Source organism: Brachyistius frenatus, unplaced genomic scaffold (assembly GCF_029030835.1).
Source record: "Brachyistius frenatus isolate BFR_SWC_R1_liver_20210118 unplaced genomic scaffold, ASM2903083v1 Contig_2, whole genome shotgun sequence".
Lineage (NCBI taxonomy): Eukaryota > Metazoa > Chordata > Actinopteri > Embiotocidae > Brachyistius > Brachyistius frenatus.
In genome coordinates, this window is record NW_027210601.1 from 972,997 (window position 1) to 991,432 (window position 18,436).

The 18,436-nt window shown below is 43.6% G+C and overlaps 3 protein-coding genes across 3 annotated transcripts in view; 2 read left to right on the forward strand and 1 right to left on the reverse strand.

Moving 5' to 3' along the window:
- Window positions 1-18,436, forward strand: part of LOC138617335 (ephrin type-A receptor 7-like) — a 360,848-nt gene that overhangs the window by 267,595 nt on the left and 74,817 nt on the right. The gene's annotated exons all lie outside the window — the stretch shown is intronic.
- LOC138617407 (mediator of RNA polymerase II transcription subunit 30) lies at window positions 4,148-8,612 on the forward strand. The gene is made up of 5 exons (XM_069692404.1): window positions 4,148-4,323; window positions 4,624-4,881; window positions 5,620-5,778; window positions 6,057-6,146; window positions 7,631-8,612. The coding sequence occupies exons 2-5, from the start codon at window positions 4,636-4,638 to the stop codon at window positions 7,724-7,726; spliced, it is 591 nt and encodes a 196-aa protein (XP_069548505.1). The 5' UTR covers window positions 4,148-4,323; window positions 4,624-4,635; the 3' UTR covers window positions 7,727-8,612.
- The window catches only part of LOC138617350 (exostosin-1c), a 69,093-nt gene continuing 59,957 nt past the window's right edge, over window positions 9,301-18,436 (reverse strand). Inside the window, exons 4-11 of the mRNA XM_069692297.1 lie at window positions 16,802-16,921; window positions 14,381-14,513; window positions 13,839-13,957; window positions 13,336-13,431; window positions 12,798-12,884; window positions 12,520-12,680; window positions 10,534-10,705; window positions 9,301-10,453 (exon numbers count right to left, since the gene is read on the reverse strand). Coding sequence (XP_069548398.1) covers window positions 10,268-10,453; window positions 10,534-10,705; window positions 12,520-12,680; window positions 12,798-12,884; window positions 13,336-13,431; window positions 13,839-13,957; window positions 14,381-14,513; window positions 16,802-16,921 — 1,074 coding nt within the window. The 3' untranslated portion in view covers window positions 9,301-10,267. The remainder of the gene's footprint in view (window positions 10,454-10,533; window positions 10,706-12,519; window positions 12,681-12,797; window positions 12,885-13,335; window positions 13,432-13,838; window positions 13,958-14,380; window positions 14,514-16,801; window positions 16,922-18,436) is intronic.

Here is an 18,436-nt window from a genome sequence, read left to right on the forward strand (position 1 = left end):
TCTTGGTTGTTTGTATATAATATATAGATATATATAGATATATACTGTACTGTATATACTGTGCATTTTATATTTAACATTTGTACTGCTATTTTACTGCTATTTTATTGCTTTCTATTATTCTATTATTATCTTATTGCTTCCTGCATGCTGCTGTAGCGAAACAATTTCCCCTCGGGGATTAATAAAGTAACTACCTACCTAACCTAACCTAACCTAAAACCACAATTAAAAAAACAAAAAAAAAACCTGAAGCTGCGATGGGACCATCGTTCGTTTTGTAGTCTTTTGTTTATAAACCAAAGTAGTTGGACAGATGAGATGATGGTGGCACGAGACGAAAGGTGATTGCCAAAGATGAACATTCTCCGAGGACCACGAACGCCCGTACCAAACAGTTGTCGTGATATGTTCTTACAACCAAATATGTAATGTGGTGGTGTTAGAGGAAAACACAGGGGATCGCCAAATTCAGAAAGCTTTATCGTCTGAAGACCGCGAATGTCACGAGTGTACAACGTTTCCTTTTAGCCGGATAAACAACTGCTGAGATGTTTTAACGTGGACCCCGGCGGACCACTGCTGCCATCGACACGATATCCTACCGTGACTAAAAAGACAAAAAGTTACACTACCTTCTAAAAAGACGTATAGTAAACATCAAACGGGATTGGATCCACTGTTGTCATTTTACAATGCAGTTTGTTGCTGGACTAAATACAAACCATCTTTTTTCAAACGATATTAAGTGGAGGGGCTTTGCTGTGAACACTCCCAGCAAATAAAAATGACATTTTCAGGTCAAAATAAAAGTGGCGTTTGAGGATTTAAAAACATTTAAAAACACAAGAGTGAAAAATGAGGTTTGAACGAAGTTAGGTCAACAATCAAATTTAAGCAAACGTGTGGAATTGCCTGTGTTAGCTTCCTCGAAAAAAAGAAGATTAGATTTTCTTAAGTCGTGTCTTTCACTCGAAGCGTGACACATTACCATCAAGCTCAAGTAAATCAAATTACAGGCATTTATCACCTGTTAAACGAGCTTCCAGAAGAACATTGTTTACTAACGCAGCATTATAATAGTGGAAAACGTGGCATTAGAACGAAGTAAAAGTGTCAGAAGTCAAATCGTTATTCTGAGCAAGGAGGGGCTTTCTCAGCATCAAATCTCAACTAGACTGAAAGTATCTGAAGGGGCAGCAGATGGCACTCTAATACACTTTAAAAAAAAAAAAAAAAAAAAAAAAGGAAGACTGCAATCAGCAAAAGAAGGCTGTCTAGTAGCGGCCTCAGAGGACAAGTATCACCGAATCACTTCTCCGGAGGGGAAAAAGGGCTAAACACTTGAGGTGGCTGAGACATACCGGCAGTAAGACATACCAGAAGTAGATGACTGGAAAAAAAAAGAAGTTATATTTACTGATGTATTGTGACAGTACCAGTTTGCTTTTTCTTTTAATAAAGTAACCACCTAACCTAAAAAAACAAAACAAAAAAAATTCCCCTCGGGGATTAATAAAGTAACTACCTAACCTAACCTAACCTAAAGCTGTTAAAAAAAAAAAAAGTTATAAGCTCAGCGTCAATCTAAAAACCTGCCCAGATTTCAAAACGTTCTCCCGTGACTCTGAAGAAAATGAATTTTTAAACAACCAAACTTGTCAGCATTAATTTTACATTGGACAATCTGTTTTTATAAATTTTGGATGTATGCATGTAATGTGTTAATATCGGTTTAATCCTGTTAAGCGTGTCTTTGTTGTGTAGGTATGTGTCTGCGTGGGTGCTGTCAGTCTGTTAGTTGTATTGTTTCAACTCACTATGTCCAGGGAATACAGATGGAAATTAACTAGCAGCTAAATCGGGTACGAAGCATCTTTTCTCTTTTTAAGATGAATGTATGTTGCACATGTTCCCTGTAAATAAATTGAACAAACTAAAACCGAATAATCCTCCAGTGAAACACAACAATTTCTGCTCCACTAAAGTTGGACACCTGCAGTAGAAACTCCATTCTTCAGAGACATCTCCACCCTGTAGTTTGCCTCCTAGTGGAAAAGCATACATACTGTAGCAAGATAATTAGCCCAAACACAGTTCAAAGCTTTGAAGACCAAAGAAGACTATTTTCTCCACAGTCACATGACTTTAACCAATTAAACATTTATGGGGCCAGAAGATTGTGAAAAACCAAAACATTCCTGACATCACAAGAAGCTCTTTGGAACATTGTGAGCTCACGCTGGGATAACATGGCTTTGTATAAACTGGCTAGTTAAAGTGCAGCTGTCATCAAAGCAAAAGGGGGGGGCTTTTCAAGTCATAATCTGAAATTCATGTATATTTTTTTTTAGAGATTCAATGTCTCACTTAAATTATTACGTTCATAATGTCATTTGTACTGAAAAAGTTTGCATTGAAAAAAAAAGAAAAGAAAAGAAGGAAAATAGAAGTATTTTCACCAGCAGACCCAGACTGTATGTCGAAATGTCCGAGCCAACATTCATTGTCAGCGTGTGAAATCCCTTCATGCAGATCAGATTTCCTTCAGGACACCAAGGAAGTTTCAACTGAAACTCTACAGTAAGCACGCACTACAATTACAAAAAATAGTGACGAGGTCAAACTAATAAATAATAAAGTCAAAAACAGGATACAGACTGTACTAAAGTAAAAGAAGTGCAAAATAGTCCTTGAAAATAATTGAAATTATATTCAAACAGAGACAGGTGTTGTTGTTTTTTTTTTCTTTGGCACGTAGAACTCGTGTATTTTATAATTAAACTTTATTGCCTGTTAGTTTGATCAAATACTGACACCTGCATTTTAATCATTTTCTAAAAAGGTCAACAAATGGATTTTCACTCTGAGGCACATGACCTGAAAACAAAATGTAGCCTACTTCCTTCTGGCATGATGAGGGCCACCTTTGATCTCATGTAAATCACGGAGGATGTCAGATTACTTTCCATTGCTGAATCTCATTGGTCTGTTCGACCTGTAATCAAAACAAGTCTGACTCACAAGAACCAAATTCTGTGATCCTTAAAAAGACCTACTGTCAATGTATGAAAACATAAACAAAATACAGGCCACACACACACTCATACAAAACAGCAGCTGCGCATAGGCTCATTGGAAAGCCAGATTTAAAAAAAAATAAATACGCGACCATCAACATTGTTATTTACTCATAAAATAGGCGATGATCTGACAGCAAGCATTCGCCAACGTTATACAAGGGCAGTTGTACACTGGCTGTACTGAAAGCCAGATTAAACAAATATCTTGGCGATAAGAGCGCCGACCACCGACAGTGCAGCTATTAACTGTTCCCGGAGTCCAAACAAAACATGGTGAGGAAGCATTTTGTTATTATCTATCTGCTATTAAAATTTAAAAAAAAAAAAAAAAAATTCTGTTTTAACTGAGTCAGGTCGGTATGAATGTCAGTTCAGTGTTATCGTTGAGAGACATTAATGGCAGTTAAATGTCCTTATGTTACACCCGTTTGAGGTCGGTTACCTTTTAACCTTTGACCGGCCTGTCTGACCCCCAAAACGTCATTTCCCGCTGGACCGAAAGTTCGGAACCACGAAACCCAAGATCCACTGTTAAGCACTTACTGAATCCTAAAATATCATTTGAATACAAAGATAACCAACACAAATTATAAACAATTCGTAATTTGTAATTCATACAACATTCGTATTATTTTTTTAATTATTATTTGTGAACCTGCAGTTTCGCCACCGTCCGCTAGGAGTGCTGTGCAGCAATACTGCCACGCCTACTTTCTTTTATCAACAGAGTTTTTTTTTTTTTTTTCCTGATGTGTCTGAGGTCATAACGTGATCACCTGCAGAGGGTTAGTTGTGTTAGTCCAATAATTAAATATACAATAATAAATTATAGGCGGAGGTATTTTTCTGTGTACTTTTGACTAGGTTTTTTTCTCATGATGCATCTATACTTCACAGATATAAGTAGTTTTTTTTACACTATGATAGTTATATATATATATATTTTTTTTTAAAGATTGGTGTGTTGAATTGAGGTCCAGGTCAGTGCACAACACCTTTTACTCAGCAACGCGCTCTCCCTCCAGCGGCGCCAAACGGAAATGCGTCTCGCTTCTGCCCGGAAGTGACGCCATGACAACGACGCGCTGCGCTTTTCCTGAAGGAAATCGGCGGAAACGTCTCGTGATAATGTACCTTTCGAGATACTAACGAAAGCAAACGTTATTTTTTTTTTATATATTTATTTTTTGCAACAACTGGAGCAAAGCTGGATATATATCTGGACAGCGTTCAGCAAAAGGTCGGTGGGCTTTCTGCACGTGTCGCCAGCGAGTTAAGCTCGAGGCTAACTAGCATGCCTTCAGTAATGAGTCTTTATTGTTCAGGCCAGCAGGTTTAAAGCCTCGAAGATTAGTCGAAACGTTTCTTTAATATCTTTAGTTCACGAATATAAGGGTCAGTGCGGTAGCCTGGTACAGGAGCTCGCTTAACGCTATGCCGAAACTCTTCCAGTCACTTTTAGTAAGTTATCGATACGAGTTTAATATGTATATTCAAGAGTGACGTCATTATCTTCTCCAATCCCCCCCCCCTCCTGCAGACTTGTGTAGGTATGGCAGCTTCCCTGCCCCAGAAGCCGGGGATGGCGGGGATGCCTCCGCAACAACAACAACAGCAGCAGCAGCAGCCTCCTCACCTGGCGCCCGGCGCCGGTCCCGCTGCGGGGCAGCAGCCGATGCCTCCTCAGGGAGCCCTGAGAGAGATCTCCCCCGTGTTCCTCTGCAGGATCGGACAGGAGACGGTGCAGGACATTGTCACGCGCACCATGGAGATCTTCCAGATTACACGAGCCACGCAGGTAAAAGACAGACGTAGAAGAAGACTCTCTGACTATCAAATATATGTAGACTATGTGTACACACATCAACAACAACAAGGATAGTAGTGATGATGATAATAATAACGTTAGCAATCTTCTTTTGATGGGAAAGTAGCTGTACTGACATTCAGTTTTATAACATCCACATCCAAAGGGGGATTTTTTTTTTTTTTTTCTTCCTTTGACACAACGTCTTCACTTTGTTTTGTAGCAGCGTGGGAACAGAGCACGGGGGCTGTACTTTACCGTCTCCCGTCAGATGCGTTTGGACGTTAACCGACTAGTTTTCTAGTCTAAAGCGTTCCCCCGCGTCTCCCGCCGGTCTGAATTTGTCCGGTGATTTTGATGCATCCGCGTGGCACGCTTTTCAGCCTCCGTCTTACTCATCCCTCCATCTCCACCCGATCCTCGTCTCTAATTGGGTCTCCCTGGGTTGTTTTTTTTTTTTTTCCCCACTGACTTCTCCCAGCTTGTTGTCGTTCATTACGCTCCGCATCGTTTTGCCTGTGCTGCTTAAACGGCGTGGACTCCGCGCGGTTCACGCCTTCTACCCAGCGGCAACACGTCCGTACCTACATGTTCCCAGATCTCGCGTCCAGCCTGTAAAAGAGGGCGTTGCAGCATCAGCTTTTACACGGAGAAACACTGCCTTTGGAAGTAAGAATGCAATAGTAAGAAGGAAGCCAATAAGAGCCGCGCTGTGTGTCTTTGATTCAGCTGCCTAACGGGGTGACTCAGAGCCAGGCGATGTACCAGGACCGCTTCGGGAAGCTCCAGGAGCACCTCCGGCAGCTCGCCCTGCTTTTCCGAAAGCTCCGGCTCCTGTACGAACGCTGCGTGGAGATGACCTCTGACCTGCAGGAGGGGCCACCCGAGGTCAGGAATATGCTCTGAATCACTGTTCTGCAAAAAAACAACAACCTTGTTCGCCGTTTTGTAACCACACAACATAACTTTTTTTTAAATTATGATTCAGTGACGCCGTTGTTTCATCCAACCTTGATTAAAAAAAAAAAAAATGCATTTGCAGAATTATCTGCCCCCCCCCCCTCTTTACTCTTTAAATGATCTTTTAGCATCACAGCCTTGTTCGTAAAAACCCAGGGAAGGGAAGGAGACTTTAATAACACGCTGTGTGTGTGCTGTGTCTTTAGCTTGTGCCATACGTTGGAGATGAGCTGGCGTCTGTCAGAGTGGATCCCTGCAGTCCTGCTGTCAACCAGGAAAGAAAAGAGGTTCTGGAGGTGGGTTTCTAGTCTCTTCTCAGTGTCGTACGTGATCACCACCAATCAAACAGTTCATTTTGAAGGATTTTAGAAAAAGGTGTCAAATTCCAGTAAGAGTTACTGGAGAAGCACAAAGCAAGGAAAGAAACGATGCGAAGTAGCGACACCGCTGCCAGTTTAGGGCTCCAAACAACGACGAATTAATGCACCGATTATTTTTTTCATTCAGTCGTTTTGAAGCGTTTCATTTCTAAAATGTTAGCGAGTAGTACAGATCGGTGATAAAAGACCATTATAATTTCTTTTCTTTTTTTTTTTCAATATTATTTATATATCGCCAAAACACAATAGAAATCATCTCGGTTGTAAAGTCCTCGCAAAATAACTTTACAACAGGAACCCAAAATCTCAACTTCCTTTTAACCGAAAGAAACCTCCAACCGGAACCCGGCCAGGCGGCGGGTGGGGTGGCCATCTGCCCTGACAGTTGGAGGTGATGGGAGAGCAGAGAGAGAAAAGGATAGCATAGAGAGACGAAAACGATAAACACTTGGCAGGTCGATGAGGCCAGCGATCGCAGGTCAGAAACGTGCAACTGCTGAAAGGTACTGGGAGAGGAAATATCACAAACTGCAGGGCGAGAGGAGAAGACAAGACAAGTTAATACGTGCGATGTCGGCATATGAATGCACAGAGAGTGAAAGAAAAAGGACGGGAGGCGAGTGCTTTATAGCAGGTCTTCCTGCGAGATTCAACAACAACAAAAAAAGTTGTAAGCCTGATTTTAAAAGTAAAGAGGGTGTCTGTCTCCTGAACTCAAAATGGGAGACTACAATGCTCGTTATAATATCATACAATCATTATCCACAACCAAAAGTGGTATCTTTTACAGTCTTCTTTTGTCTGACCAACAATCTAAAAGGCAAATGTATTCAGTTTACTATCGTGCATGACACGCACACACACACACACACACACACACACACACACACACACACACACACACACACACACACACACACAAAAGAGCATCAAATCTTTTACATTTAAGAAGCCAGAAATCATTTTCCCCCGAGATCAACAGCTTGATTCATCGACTGACTTGCTGCAGCCCTGTGCTGGTTGGTAAACAACATCCAACATACCTTTGTTTGGCATATTTTCACCCGGCGGCTTGGTCAGCCATTTTTGTTTTGATATTAAAACTCTAAACTTTTAAAATATTAATTCCACATTCCATAATTTATCAAGTGGGACCGGCGACACCGAGCCGAACTGAACTGAGAGGGGATTTATTTCCGAGTAGACATTCCCCGTAGGTTCCTCTAGGTGGCAGTGCAGACACGCGCTCGTGTCGAGTCGCCACGGGCCGCAAGTGAGGAAACGCAGAAGCTCTGCATCATGTTCGGCTTCAAAAATTAGGGTGTTGATCTTCGGACAATATCTGTAAAGTTTGACTAATGCGAATCGTGTGTGTGTGTGTGTCGCGCCGCATCCCGCAGAAGGTACGTCAGAAGAACCACGAGATGAAGGTTCTGATGGACCAGATGAGGAACCTGCTGTGGGACGTCAACGCCATGCTGACGCACAGGAAATGAGACTTCTTCGGAGAAGCGTTCCTCCGCAGGCGAACGGACTGCATAACGAAGAGCGGATGAAACGAGGGAACTCCTGTAGGACTTTGGATACGGGAACGTCATCCTCCTCCGTGTCGGCACTTCATCACCGAAACTTCACTTTCACGTCAGAGCTTCTGTTGTTTCCTGTGAATGACAATGAACTTAATAATGAGATAGGATGAGACCTGAAAGCCGAAAAAAAAAAAAAAAAAAAAAAGGATAAACTTGCGTCAACCTGATGAACTTCAATGCCGAGAATAATTCTTGTTTTTGTACAAGGCAGCTGACGGCCCCAATTCACGTTTTCCAATAGCTCTACAACGGTTGGTAACTGTGTTTTGTTTTCGTGTTGTGTTTTTTTTTTTTCCCAAGTCATAGACTTTGGATTCATACAGTTTGAATAATGAGTTGAAACCTGTTTTGCCACAGGTTAAAAAAATAAATAAAAATAACAACAAAGATGTGTAAAACACCGTATATATATATGGTGTTTTGTCCCCAGGCGGGCTCCAAATTCATCGCAGGTAATTCTTGCAGGTAAGGAGCTGATCCGACGGCTGCATTTACAATAGGAACTCTCGCCCGTTATACGCTTTGTTGGGTGTAAAACACTATGGGTTAAGGATTGAAATGATCCCCCCCGGCAGCTACGTATCTCAGGTGCTTTGTACAGTGTGTGTGTGTGTGTGTGTGTGTGTGTGTGTGTGCGCAAGTGTGTTTAAATGAGATTGGCTTCCTGAGTGCGAGGCATCACACCCGTTTAGCCCGAGGGTGCAGAGACTTGCTTGTGAATTTATTTTTGTACACTGTGGGACAAAAGCTGGGCCCACTGGGTCATTTCTGTTTTGTATAAAATAAACTACAAAAAAAAAAAAAAAAGAATCCTGAGCACGTATATGTATACATATTTTTTTTTTTTTTTGACTCCTGCTTCTGAATACAGGCCGTGCCCACTCAGACTCTGCAGTATGCGCTCTATTGTGTCAGTCTTCACCCCGAGGGCTGACGTGGGAAGGCACGATCTCCTCCACTATTGAAATTACACGCAAGTACACCGGCGCGTATCCACCTACTCGTCATGATGCACACCGTGACCCCGACCCGCCGCACTCATCCGTCTTTACACATCGGCGGCTCCCGACAACGCAGTCGCAGGACGTCACCGAGCAGCACTTTCACTTGACGTAATTACATTTGAAAATAAGATTTTTACAGCCAATTCATTCTACACCGAAATCGGCTGCGAGAAAAAGAAAAACCGCACCATTTTTTTTTTTTAAACTGCGTGAAAACACCCCCGCCTCCCCCCTTCTACGTCCACACCGCGTCAGGGAAATGTCCTAATGTCCTCACCTCAGTCTGGTTGAGCTCTAGAAGTTTATACAATCTTAAACGTACTCGTGCACTGTGGAACTGTAAAGCACCATGCCGAGTTGGACGTAAAATATAAATGATTTGTTGAAACGCCAGAAAATGTATCCGCAAAACTTTTGATGACCGATATCGGAATCATCGATATTCGACGTTCGCATCAACACGATCGTTTTGTCCGCACGCCGCAAAATTGTTCCCTCTGCGCTCAAGCTTTTAAGAAAACGTGCGACGGTATCATCTTTGGCAATGCGTGCAAAGGGCAGGCAGAGGCTGGAGATTCTTCCCCGTCGTCTTCGGCTACGGGACATGAAATTGGCCGGTCACGGTTAAGCCTTGCCGATACGTTTCCTTTTACGTCCGTATCCTAAAGATGTAACGTGAAACGATATCTTTCCTTCGTCTCCGACGGAAGGAATGCGCCCTTTTCTTCTCCTTTGAGTCGGGTGTTTAAAGGCGGTTCGGAGAACAAAAACTTTCAATTCCGCAGCACCGTGCCAGGGGTTTGCGTTTAGAAATCATTTTTATTGGTTTTACAGTTTAGCATCTTGATGTGAAATGATCCCGTTTCCTTGGCGACGGTCCCCGCACGGTAACGCTGAGAAACACCTCGACAGCCGGAGTGCGCAGCGCCAACGCCGGTCCCCGTCCCTCGGGTGCTCCTGGCATGAGATAGTCAATTCTCCTCCTCTTTGTCACGGCGGTAGCGCCGACATCAGAAGTGTTCACACTTTTTTTTTTTTTTTTCCCCGCTCTCCAGACAGACTGTCCTTCCTCAGTGAGGCCCTTTCACAGGGACTCTTTCAAGGACCCGAAATGTTCCTCCTCTGCGGTCTTTACCAGACTCGCGGAGGCTGGAGAATCGTTCGGAGCTCTTTCCAAAATTCGATAAGACTTCTCTCTCTTCGTGGTTATGTGTATACGGTCCAGAACAGACCACCGGGGTCTGTGGGATGATTGTAATTTGTCCGCAAATGGACGCCGCCGCCGCCGCTTTTGTCCTCGTTCCACACAGTACTCGAGTACAACATCCTGACTGTCCCGACGCGGATCGGTCAATTTGTCTGTCCAAAAGGCCACTTAGACGAGACCTCCCATGCTCTCTCGCTTTTCCGTCCGCCCGCCCGCCCGTCCGTCCGTCCGTCACCGTTATGCCCTCTCCAGGTCTTTGTACTTCTTGCGGAGGACGGACACTTGATCTTTGAAGAGCACCGGGTCCAGGCGGAACTGGGAGTGGACCAGAGGCATGTAGCCAAACCAGTTGGCGAAGGCGTTGACGCACTCCTGCCTCTGATTGAAGTGCTCCGGGTTGGCCCAGGGGACGCTCTTCGTACCCTGGGAGGTCAGGCGAGACAAAACACGTCATTTACCGTCAAAGCTCTGTCCTGACGAGACCACAGCCGGAAACACCTTACCTGTGGACTGGGCAGCTCCTTGTACTGCTTCCTTTGAGCCACTTTAATGGGCGGCAGGTGAGTTACAGCAGAGACCAGGAAGTTCATCAGGATGTCCTCGCAGTTGGAGGTGCGATCCACCAGCGTCCGCAGAGACTGGGGCAGGTAGTGGGAGAACAGGTAGTGGTAGTACCTGTGGGGCAGGTAGACGTGTTACACATGGGTTCAGTACAGTCTTAATTAAAGCCATGAAACATATATATATATTCAAATAGCAACATTTTTTTTTTTTTTTCCACCAACAGCTTCATTCCAAGTCGTTTCAATATTCCTCTTGCAAAAATATTTCATCACCAGTGCGTTCCGTTTCACTAATATTAGTGTCTAGTGACCATTTCAGCTTCTCACGCTTGCACTCGCAATACTGTAAAAATGTTTAGACAAGCACATAAACAAATCTAAAATGAAATGTCTCGCACAGGAAAGAAAGATCCGCACGTAATTGAACTCAAGCGAAGGTCGAGAGAGCCGAATCCGTGAGGAGGCGGGCGTGGCCTGACGCGCACGGTGTGTACAGTGTGCATGTCGATGATGCGTATCTAGGACAAGTTAACCATTTCACCTCTGGTGGGATTTCAGATCTATAGTGAACAACCAGCCAAACCCCCCCACACCCACCCACCCCCTCCCACCGGAGCAGCGGCCTCTATTCCTTCAGTTTTCAAAACTGGAGACTGGGATTTTCAGTGCAGTGAAGTCATTTTGCATTACAATTTCAGATTTAGCAACCATCACCGTCTCCCTTTGAAAAAAAATATAATTGTGTTCAGGAAGTAAAATTAACCACATTTTCCCTGTCTCAAAGTTGTTGGATTTGGTCATTGTCACAGTTTTGTTTTTTTACTAACATACATTAAAAAAGTAGATCAATTGTGAAATATTAAACTGTTAAAACCATGTGACACTTTGAGACAATGTGGCCATTTCTGTCAGCAGCTTTTTAAAGTGCCCCGTCTGAGGAGTAATTACATTCACATTGTATAAGGACTCGCATCGCTTTGCCATTGCCATAATTGACTTCTGGCTTTTTGAATTAATCAAACTGCTTCAAGTAATTCCTGAGTAATTCAGTCTCGCCTTTTCTTTTCGCATCTCTCACACACACACACACACACACACACACACACACACACACACACACACACACACACACACACACACACAAATAATTATTCTGGACGCCTTTTCTTTCCGTTTGATTGTCTCTTATTGCTTGTCAAATTGAACTGCCTGCTTTTTACGCTCGCTGCTGCGATACGTCAAGCTGTCGCTTGTTTTTAGTTGTTAATCTCCGAAAGGCAAAATGTTTTGATCTTTAAAGTCGGTCAATCAATCACACTTTATTTGTAAACCAATTTTCGTACAAATAAAATATAAAGCGCTTTACAGTAAAAAAAATAATGCTCCCCCCACCCCCACACATCTACATGCAAAGCAAGAAATGACTTAGCCACATATTTAATGTCAAATCTGTATGAGTGCGTCTAAATTTAGATGTGATATTTGGTTATTAAGGGCACTATATATTAAAATTATTAAATTGAATTCTGCCTTTGGGAGATCGAGACAAGACTCAGATTTATTTTTTTATTTCTAATTGTGAAGACTTAATTACAATAGTTTATGGAATTCAGTCTGATTTGATCTTTATTTTAAGTAAACATCAAAACATAATTGGAAAAAAAAAAAAAGAATCATCTAAATTAACGTGCTGTTCTTTTTTTGTTGTATTTTCTTTGTATTTTTTTTTTCAGTTTATTGGTTTTTCTTATTTGTTTTTTTTTTTTGCATTGGCTCCTTTAACGCGTCCACATTTTTCCTGCCCGTTCTTCAAAAAGTGTTTTGTCGTGTTGCATTTGATTCTTTGCGTATTGGGGAAAAAAAAAAAAGAGTTCACGTTCGAGATGGAGTTTCCCGTTCCGATTTATTTTGACGGTTTTGATGCACCTGTGGTAGAAGGCAGCTCCAGTCAGGACGATAGAGTAGTCGTTGGTCCATTTTGAGGTGTAGCCCCAGGCGCGCTTCAGGGGATCCCAGAAGTGGCTCCTGGGAGGGTAGCCGACGATCCGCTCGGGGAAGTTCCGCCACACCAGGAAGGCAAAGTTCACCTGCAGGGACGCGCATGGAACACTCGGGAGATTGTCGCCACATTCTTTTAGAGCCATCAGTTCGTTCTTATGTGCATCTGCTTTCGCTGTGTTTGTTAGTAACACATTTACACGCACCTCGCTGGTCAGCAGGACTGTATCCTCGTCCAGACTCAGCACTGCTTCTGTCTCTATGGCAACGTGAGGTAGAAACCGACTGGTGGTCTGCGAGGAGGAAAAAAAAAACAACAACAACACAGTCGTAAGTCTCGGTACTGTAGTCTACACGTTTCCTGGCTCGTGCTCTAAAGAGACCATTAGAGAGAGAGAGAGAGAGATGATCGTGTTACAGTAAATCACATCGAGTGAGTGAGATGAGTGAATCAATATAGATTTTGTCCTGGGATTTAAAAAAAAAAAAAAAAAAAAGAAAGAAAAGAAAAGGAGACAGAAGAAAAGCTGAGGATGAGTGACATTTATGAAAGTTAACGCCGCATGGATCAGTAGATGTGTCAGATGTACACGGATAGAAAGCGAGACACAGAAAAACGAGAGATCAGGGCGAAGGATTCGGGAAGAAAAAAACCCAACAACAACCAGATACAGACAAAGAGTGAGGGATCCAGAAACGGAGAGACAGTTTGTCATTCTGCCACTCAGATGTCAGCAACCTCACCTTCCTCCTGCCGTCTGTCACGGTGAGGGGGACAGGCATAGGAGGCCATTTGCTCCGATTGGGTGGCGGCTTCTCGCTGTTCCACAGAATGATGATCTGGAAGAGCAGGAGGAGGGAAGTTCATGTCACATACACACTGACGGAAGAATTAGATTGATTGGAAATAGCTCCTGACATCAATCAACCAGGAGGGGTTGGCAGAGGTATCCTCCCTCATGTTAACATGACGGCTCGCCCACTGGTGTATCTTTATATCGCGGAGTCACTTCGGTGTTTAAACTTTCACTTTTTGCGCCATTTATCGTGTTGTAGATTTAATTTCAAATTGATAGAATTTGGATTTTTGCCCATCAATCTACACTCTAGTATCCCATAACGTGAAAGTGAAAACAAGATTTTAGAAATGTTTGTAAATGTATTAAAAATCAAAAGCTAAAATCTCCCGATTCAAAAGCACTCAAGTAATTCCGTCGTAATGTTAACGCTGAATTTGGCTTGTTTACCTGAGAGCAGTACTTTGACTTGGAGACCACCTGAAGTAGCTTCATGATTGGCTGAGACTGGGAGACCAATGGAGAGACGGCGTGGATGACAGCAGTGAACTCCTGACCTGGACTGACCCCTGAAGCAAGGTCACCAAAAACAAATGAAATGTTTTACCCATCTAAAAGTTTTACAAGACGCTCCTCGAAGTACAAACATATAAACGTGCACGTGTGTTGATTAGTCAAGGATCATCAAAACGATGTAAATCCAATAGTTTAAACATTTAAAACACCTTCCACCGGGAGTATCCAAACTTTTCCACAACCAAATACTTGCGCCACGAGATGTAATTTGAAAACCAACGGGTTCAAATAGGAAGAAGTCATTAGAATATGTGTTGGCATATCTTAGCAGGACTGAAGAACTGAAACCAACACGGACGAGGACTTCAGCAAATATTTGATTGCAATTTCCTGGCGGAGTGTTGATTAACATCCGAGACGGAGAATCAAGATTTCCATATTGTGCAAACTCGTTTAAAATGGAGGAGTGTGTTTACCTAATCCTAGGTAGTAGAAAGGGAAATGTGCAAGGTGAGTGGAGTACTCGGGCAGGACCAGCAGGCCTCCCGGCAGCGAGTTCCACATGTACTTGTTCCTCGATATGTGAGAAAACACACGGTCCTTAATGATCTGAGGAGGGAAATTAAAAAAAAAAATTAAAAAAAAAAACACGGATGAGGGTGGACGTGGGTTGCAATGCGAGAAGAACGGAAAAGCATATTGGCTTTACGCAGTCAAGTGGCTGTTGTGCTCGTCGAGCCCGCACTACATTCATTTGTCTTCCCGCTAAGCCGGTGGATGAGAGTTTCGGAGCTTAATGTAAACTGCACAAGCAGTTCCAAGTCCTGACGCACTTGTCTCGGAGGTCCCCGACGACATGCTCCGTGTACTTCCCATTGCACACCAACAGGAGGAGTTCACGCAGCGGCGACACTGGCCTCCACTCTGAAGCCCTCTGCCTCACTGACCTCAGGCTGACTGCACAGCTGTCTCCCGTGGGGGGAGAGGCTCCCCCTCTGCATGCTGTATGTATATAAGCAGCTTATCACCAACCTCCAGAACCTTTCCTTTACTATCGCCGGCATAAATCCCCAACAGCAAATACACCAGAGGCTGGCAAGACTCGCCTTTATAAAACATCCGATTGTGTACCACTCTCCGGGTGATTTCAGCAGGGTTAAATCTTGCCGTTTTCCTACATTTTTATAACGTGCTAAAATTGACATCGGCGGCGTGCGCAAAAACTGCTCGTATAAGGAGTTTGGTATTTCTTTACATGCATCACCTAACCCTTGGGCACAACCTTCAAATGACTTTCTCCGAGCTGGTGCAACTACCTTTGAAGTGCTTTTTTTTTTTTTTTTTTTTTTTTGCAGCTCGTTCAAAGACTGAAAGGTAAAACAAAAGATGAGCAGCGGAAGATGCTGCGTGAGCAAGGACTGGACTCGAGAAGTGTGAAAATCAGGGAGAATCATCCCAGCAGCTCTATTTTTTTTCCCTCCGTTTAGGAAACTTTTTCTCAACCTGACATGTAGCAATAAAAAAAAATAAAAAAAAGACACATTCCTAAGTCTGATAATAGCAAGCTGTGAGGGAGAAACTGTCAGGTTGAGACTGATATTTGCAATGTAATGATATATCATTTCTATACATGAGGGGGGATTTCTCTGAGATTTCAGGTGGATCGGATGCGGACCGCTTTGAAATGTTCCTTGCGCGCGGCGCAACACGAAGCCGAGACGGGCCGCGATCACGGGCCGGGATCCAACCCTGTAATCATAATGATAGAAGGGTGGCTTGAATCAAATGCGAAAGCTCCGTTGGGAAGCCTCTCTGAAAGACGACTGATGGTAGCGCACGGGCGGTGAAACGCACAGAGGCGGCGACTGCGGCCACGTGTATAACAGGAAATCTGGGTTTATAGCCGTGGCTTCTTTTTGGGAGATGTTTTCACTGGAAATATTGTGCTGCTGCGCATTTCTGAATAGATTTGTAAGGTGGGCAAAAACACTCGGTGGTATTTGGAGTTAGTGCGTATGTGCGGGACATATAGACAGAAGCACTGATGGCACGAGTTCAATCAAAGTTCAGCCGACTTATTCCCAGAGTTAAGATTAAAACCTTTTGGAGGAATTATTTTTGATAAACCCAAATGGAGGTGATTGTTGTTTGCCAACTTTCTATCGTGTGAAAATTCTGCTGGAAAAAAAAAAAAGAAGAGGAGTAGTTGTTCAGACAGTAATGAAACGGACTATTTCTGCAGTCAGAATCCCCAAAAAGTGACCAACAACCTCGTCATCATCCGTCTAAACCAACGGAAGGATGAAATGGAGGCGAGGATGTCATTTGTCTTTCTAGATTTTTTTTTTTTTTTTTTAATTTACTGCCGTGTTTATTATTTTACAATTTCTAACCAAGTCTGGCTGTTTCACCTCAGAGCAAGTACATTTCTTCCTTTCACCACAAACGTCAAGTGACGACAAACCTACTTCTCAGAGTTCTCAAATACCTCCTACTTAGCGGGATAGTCGAGTGGCTTTCAAGTGTATTTTACCGCTCCGAGGTTGGAACTTTCCCAGTCGCTCATGAACGCATCAAAACTCCTGTTAGCAACTGAGCTAACGAGCTCGTTTGGCCCATAACTAACCACCGTGAACTAGTTTTCCTCCACCTCGGTTGGTCATGTATGTCCGAACACATTTTTGTAAGACTTTTGATCAGAGAGCCTTCCCCCCCCCACCCCCTCTTCTTTATCAACAGAAAAATGTACAATCCTGAGAAAACAAAGCACACAAAGCAGTTCATCCGTCGAGAAGGTCGCCGCAGCTTCACCGAGCTTGGAGCTCTAAACTTCACAAAAACGTGCAGATGAATTTTGTTGGTTTCTGATGCCGAGCGTGCCGCGGCTTCGGGCTGACCTCCAGTGTGGTGAGGACTATCTTGTCCACAGAAGAGAAGTAGGCTTCCCACAACATCTGGGTCCTCTGTCTGAGGGCCAGGACTCTCTCATTCCCCACCGCTCTCACTGTCGATGGCACCTGAAGAGAAGAACAAAAGATTCATTTTGTGAAATGACAAAAAAAAAAAAAAAGAAAAGATGAATGGAAAGAACTCAAATAGCTACAAATATATATATATTTTTTCCCCTATTGATTAAGCGAGCAGTGTGTTTTTAAATATAGACTGGAAAAGAGAAAGAGAGGAAACGGCATTTAAGCGATCAAAACTGCAAAAACTAATTCGAGCGGTTGCTTAATCTGGTCCCCCTAAAAGCGTTTGACACGGAGCTGATTTGAGGCCCGTTGTTAAGATAATTAGACCTTAATTAGTAACGATAAATTAGCGGGTTTCAAATGAATCACTAAAATTTATTTAATTACTTCCAAGAGTTAAGCTGTTTGACTCCATCAAAGTGGAAGAAACCCATGTAGAATTCGGTGGGAGGGGGGGGAGGGAGGGAGGGAAAGGGGTTGTACAGCAGCTGACTCCTTTGAAACCTGCGGTTTTAACACGGCTAACAGATTTTCCAATGAACGCCAGATAATTTAGCTGGGAGGCCGCTACGTCTCGTTTCCCCAAAAAAAAAAATGTTGCGTCCTCGTCCTTTCGGCCCGTTTTTCTCTTCACCCACCAGAGCTGTACTCCTTCACCCTGCTCCTCCAATCTCCTTTCTCTACGTCCGAAGGACAACTTCACCACCGTCCACGCTCGAGACTGAAGTGTCAGTCTTGCACTCCCTCACCCTCCGACCGCGAAGATGTGCGAGAGTCTCGACAGGCGTGCGTTTCCACCCGCGAGTCGGCGCGGGCGTGCAGGCACCGCCACCGATGAGGTCAGCTCATTCAATCCCATCCTGCCCTCATTTGAAAACGTCTCCCCTGCTCGGAGGCTGTCGGGGAGAGAGGGGGGGGGAGGCTCGCTCCTGTTCATTAGCTGAATGCCAATTCACGTCCTCTTTTGGTCGGGATCGAAGCGGATCAATGCAGAGGAGACGTGATGTAATTTGCGTGAGGGGGAGAGATAAAAAAAAAAGGTTGCAGCCGGGAGAGAGGCGGCTTAGCTGGCTTTAATTGTGTTTATTTGCAGGTCTGCGTACTGGGGGAGACCCGCCACGAGAGAGCGGGTGCTTTTGAAATGAGGCGGGATTAAGGCCTTTATGGGTGTTTAATCTCAAAGGGGCTCCGAGCTGTAACCGCACCGTTTGATATAGGTAATGCCGGCCTTACGGTGCTTCGTGGTGGATGTTCTCCAATGTCCCTGATCACATTTAAACCGGAGGAGCTTTTGTTCTCTCCGCCGACAGAAAGAGACAAATACCGGCCACAGATCTTTGTAAAAAAAAAAAAAAAAAAAAAAAATCACACGATGAAGTGGGTTCATTATTGATGGAAATTCTATTAAAAAAATGCACAAGAAATCTAGCATCTCAGAGGTTAAGAGAAGTGCGATATACGAGTCAAGCTGAGGTTCTTTGCTGTATATAATACCCTTGTTTCTCGTGAAGTTTCCTGTCTGTATTTCTACTGTCACTGTCAAATAAATGGCACAATACC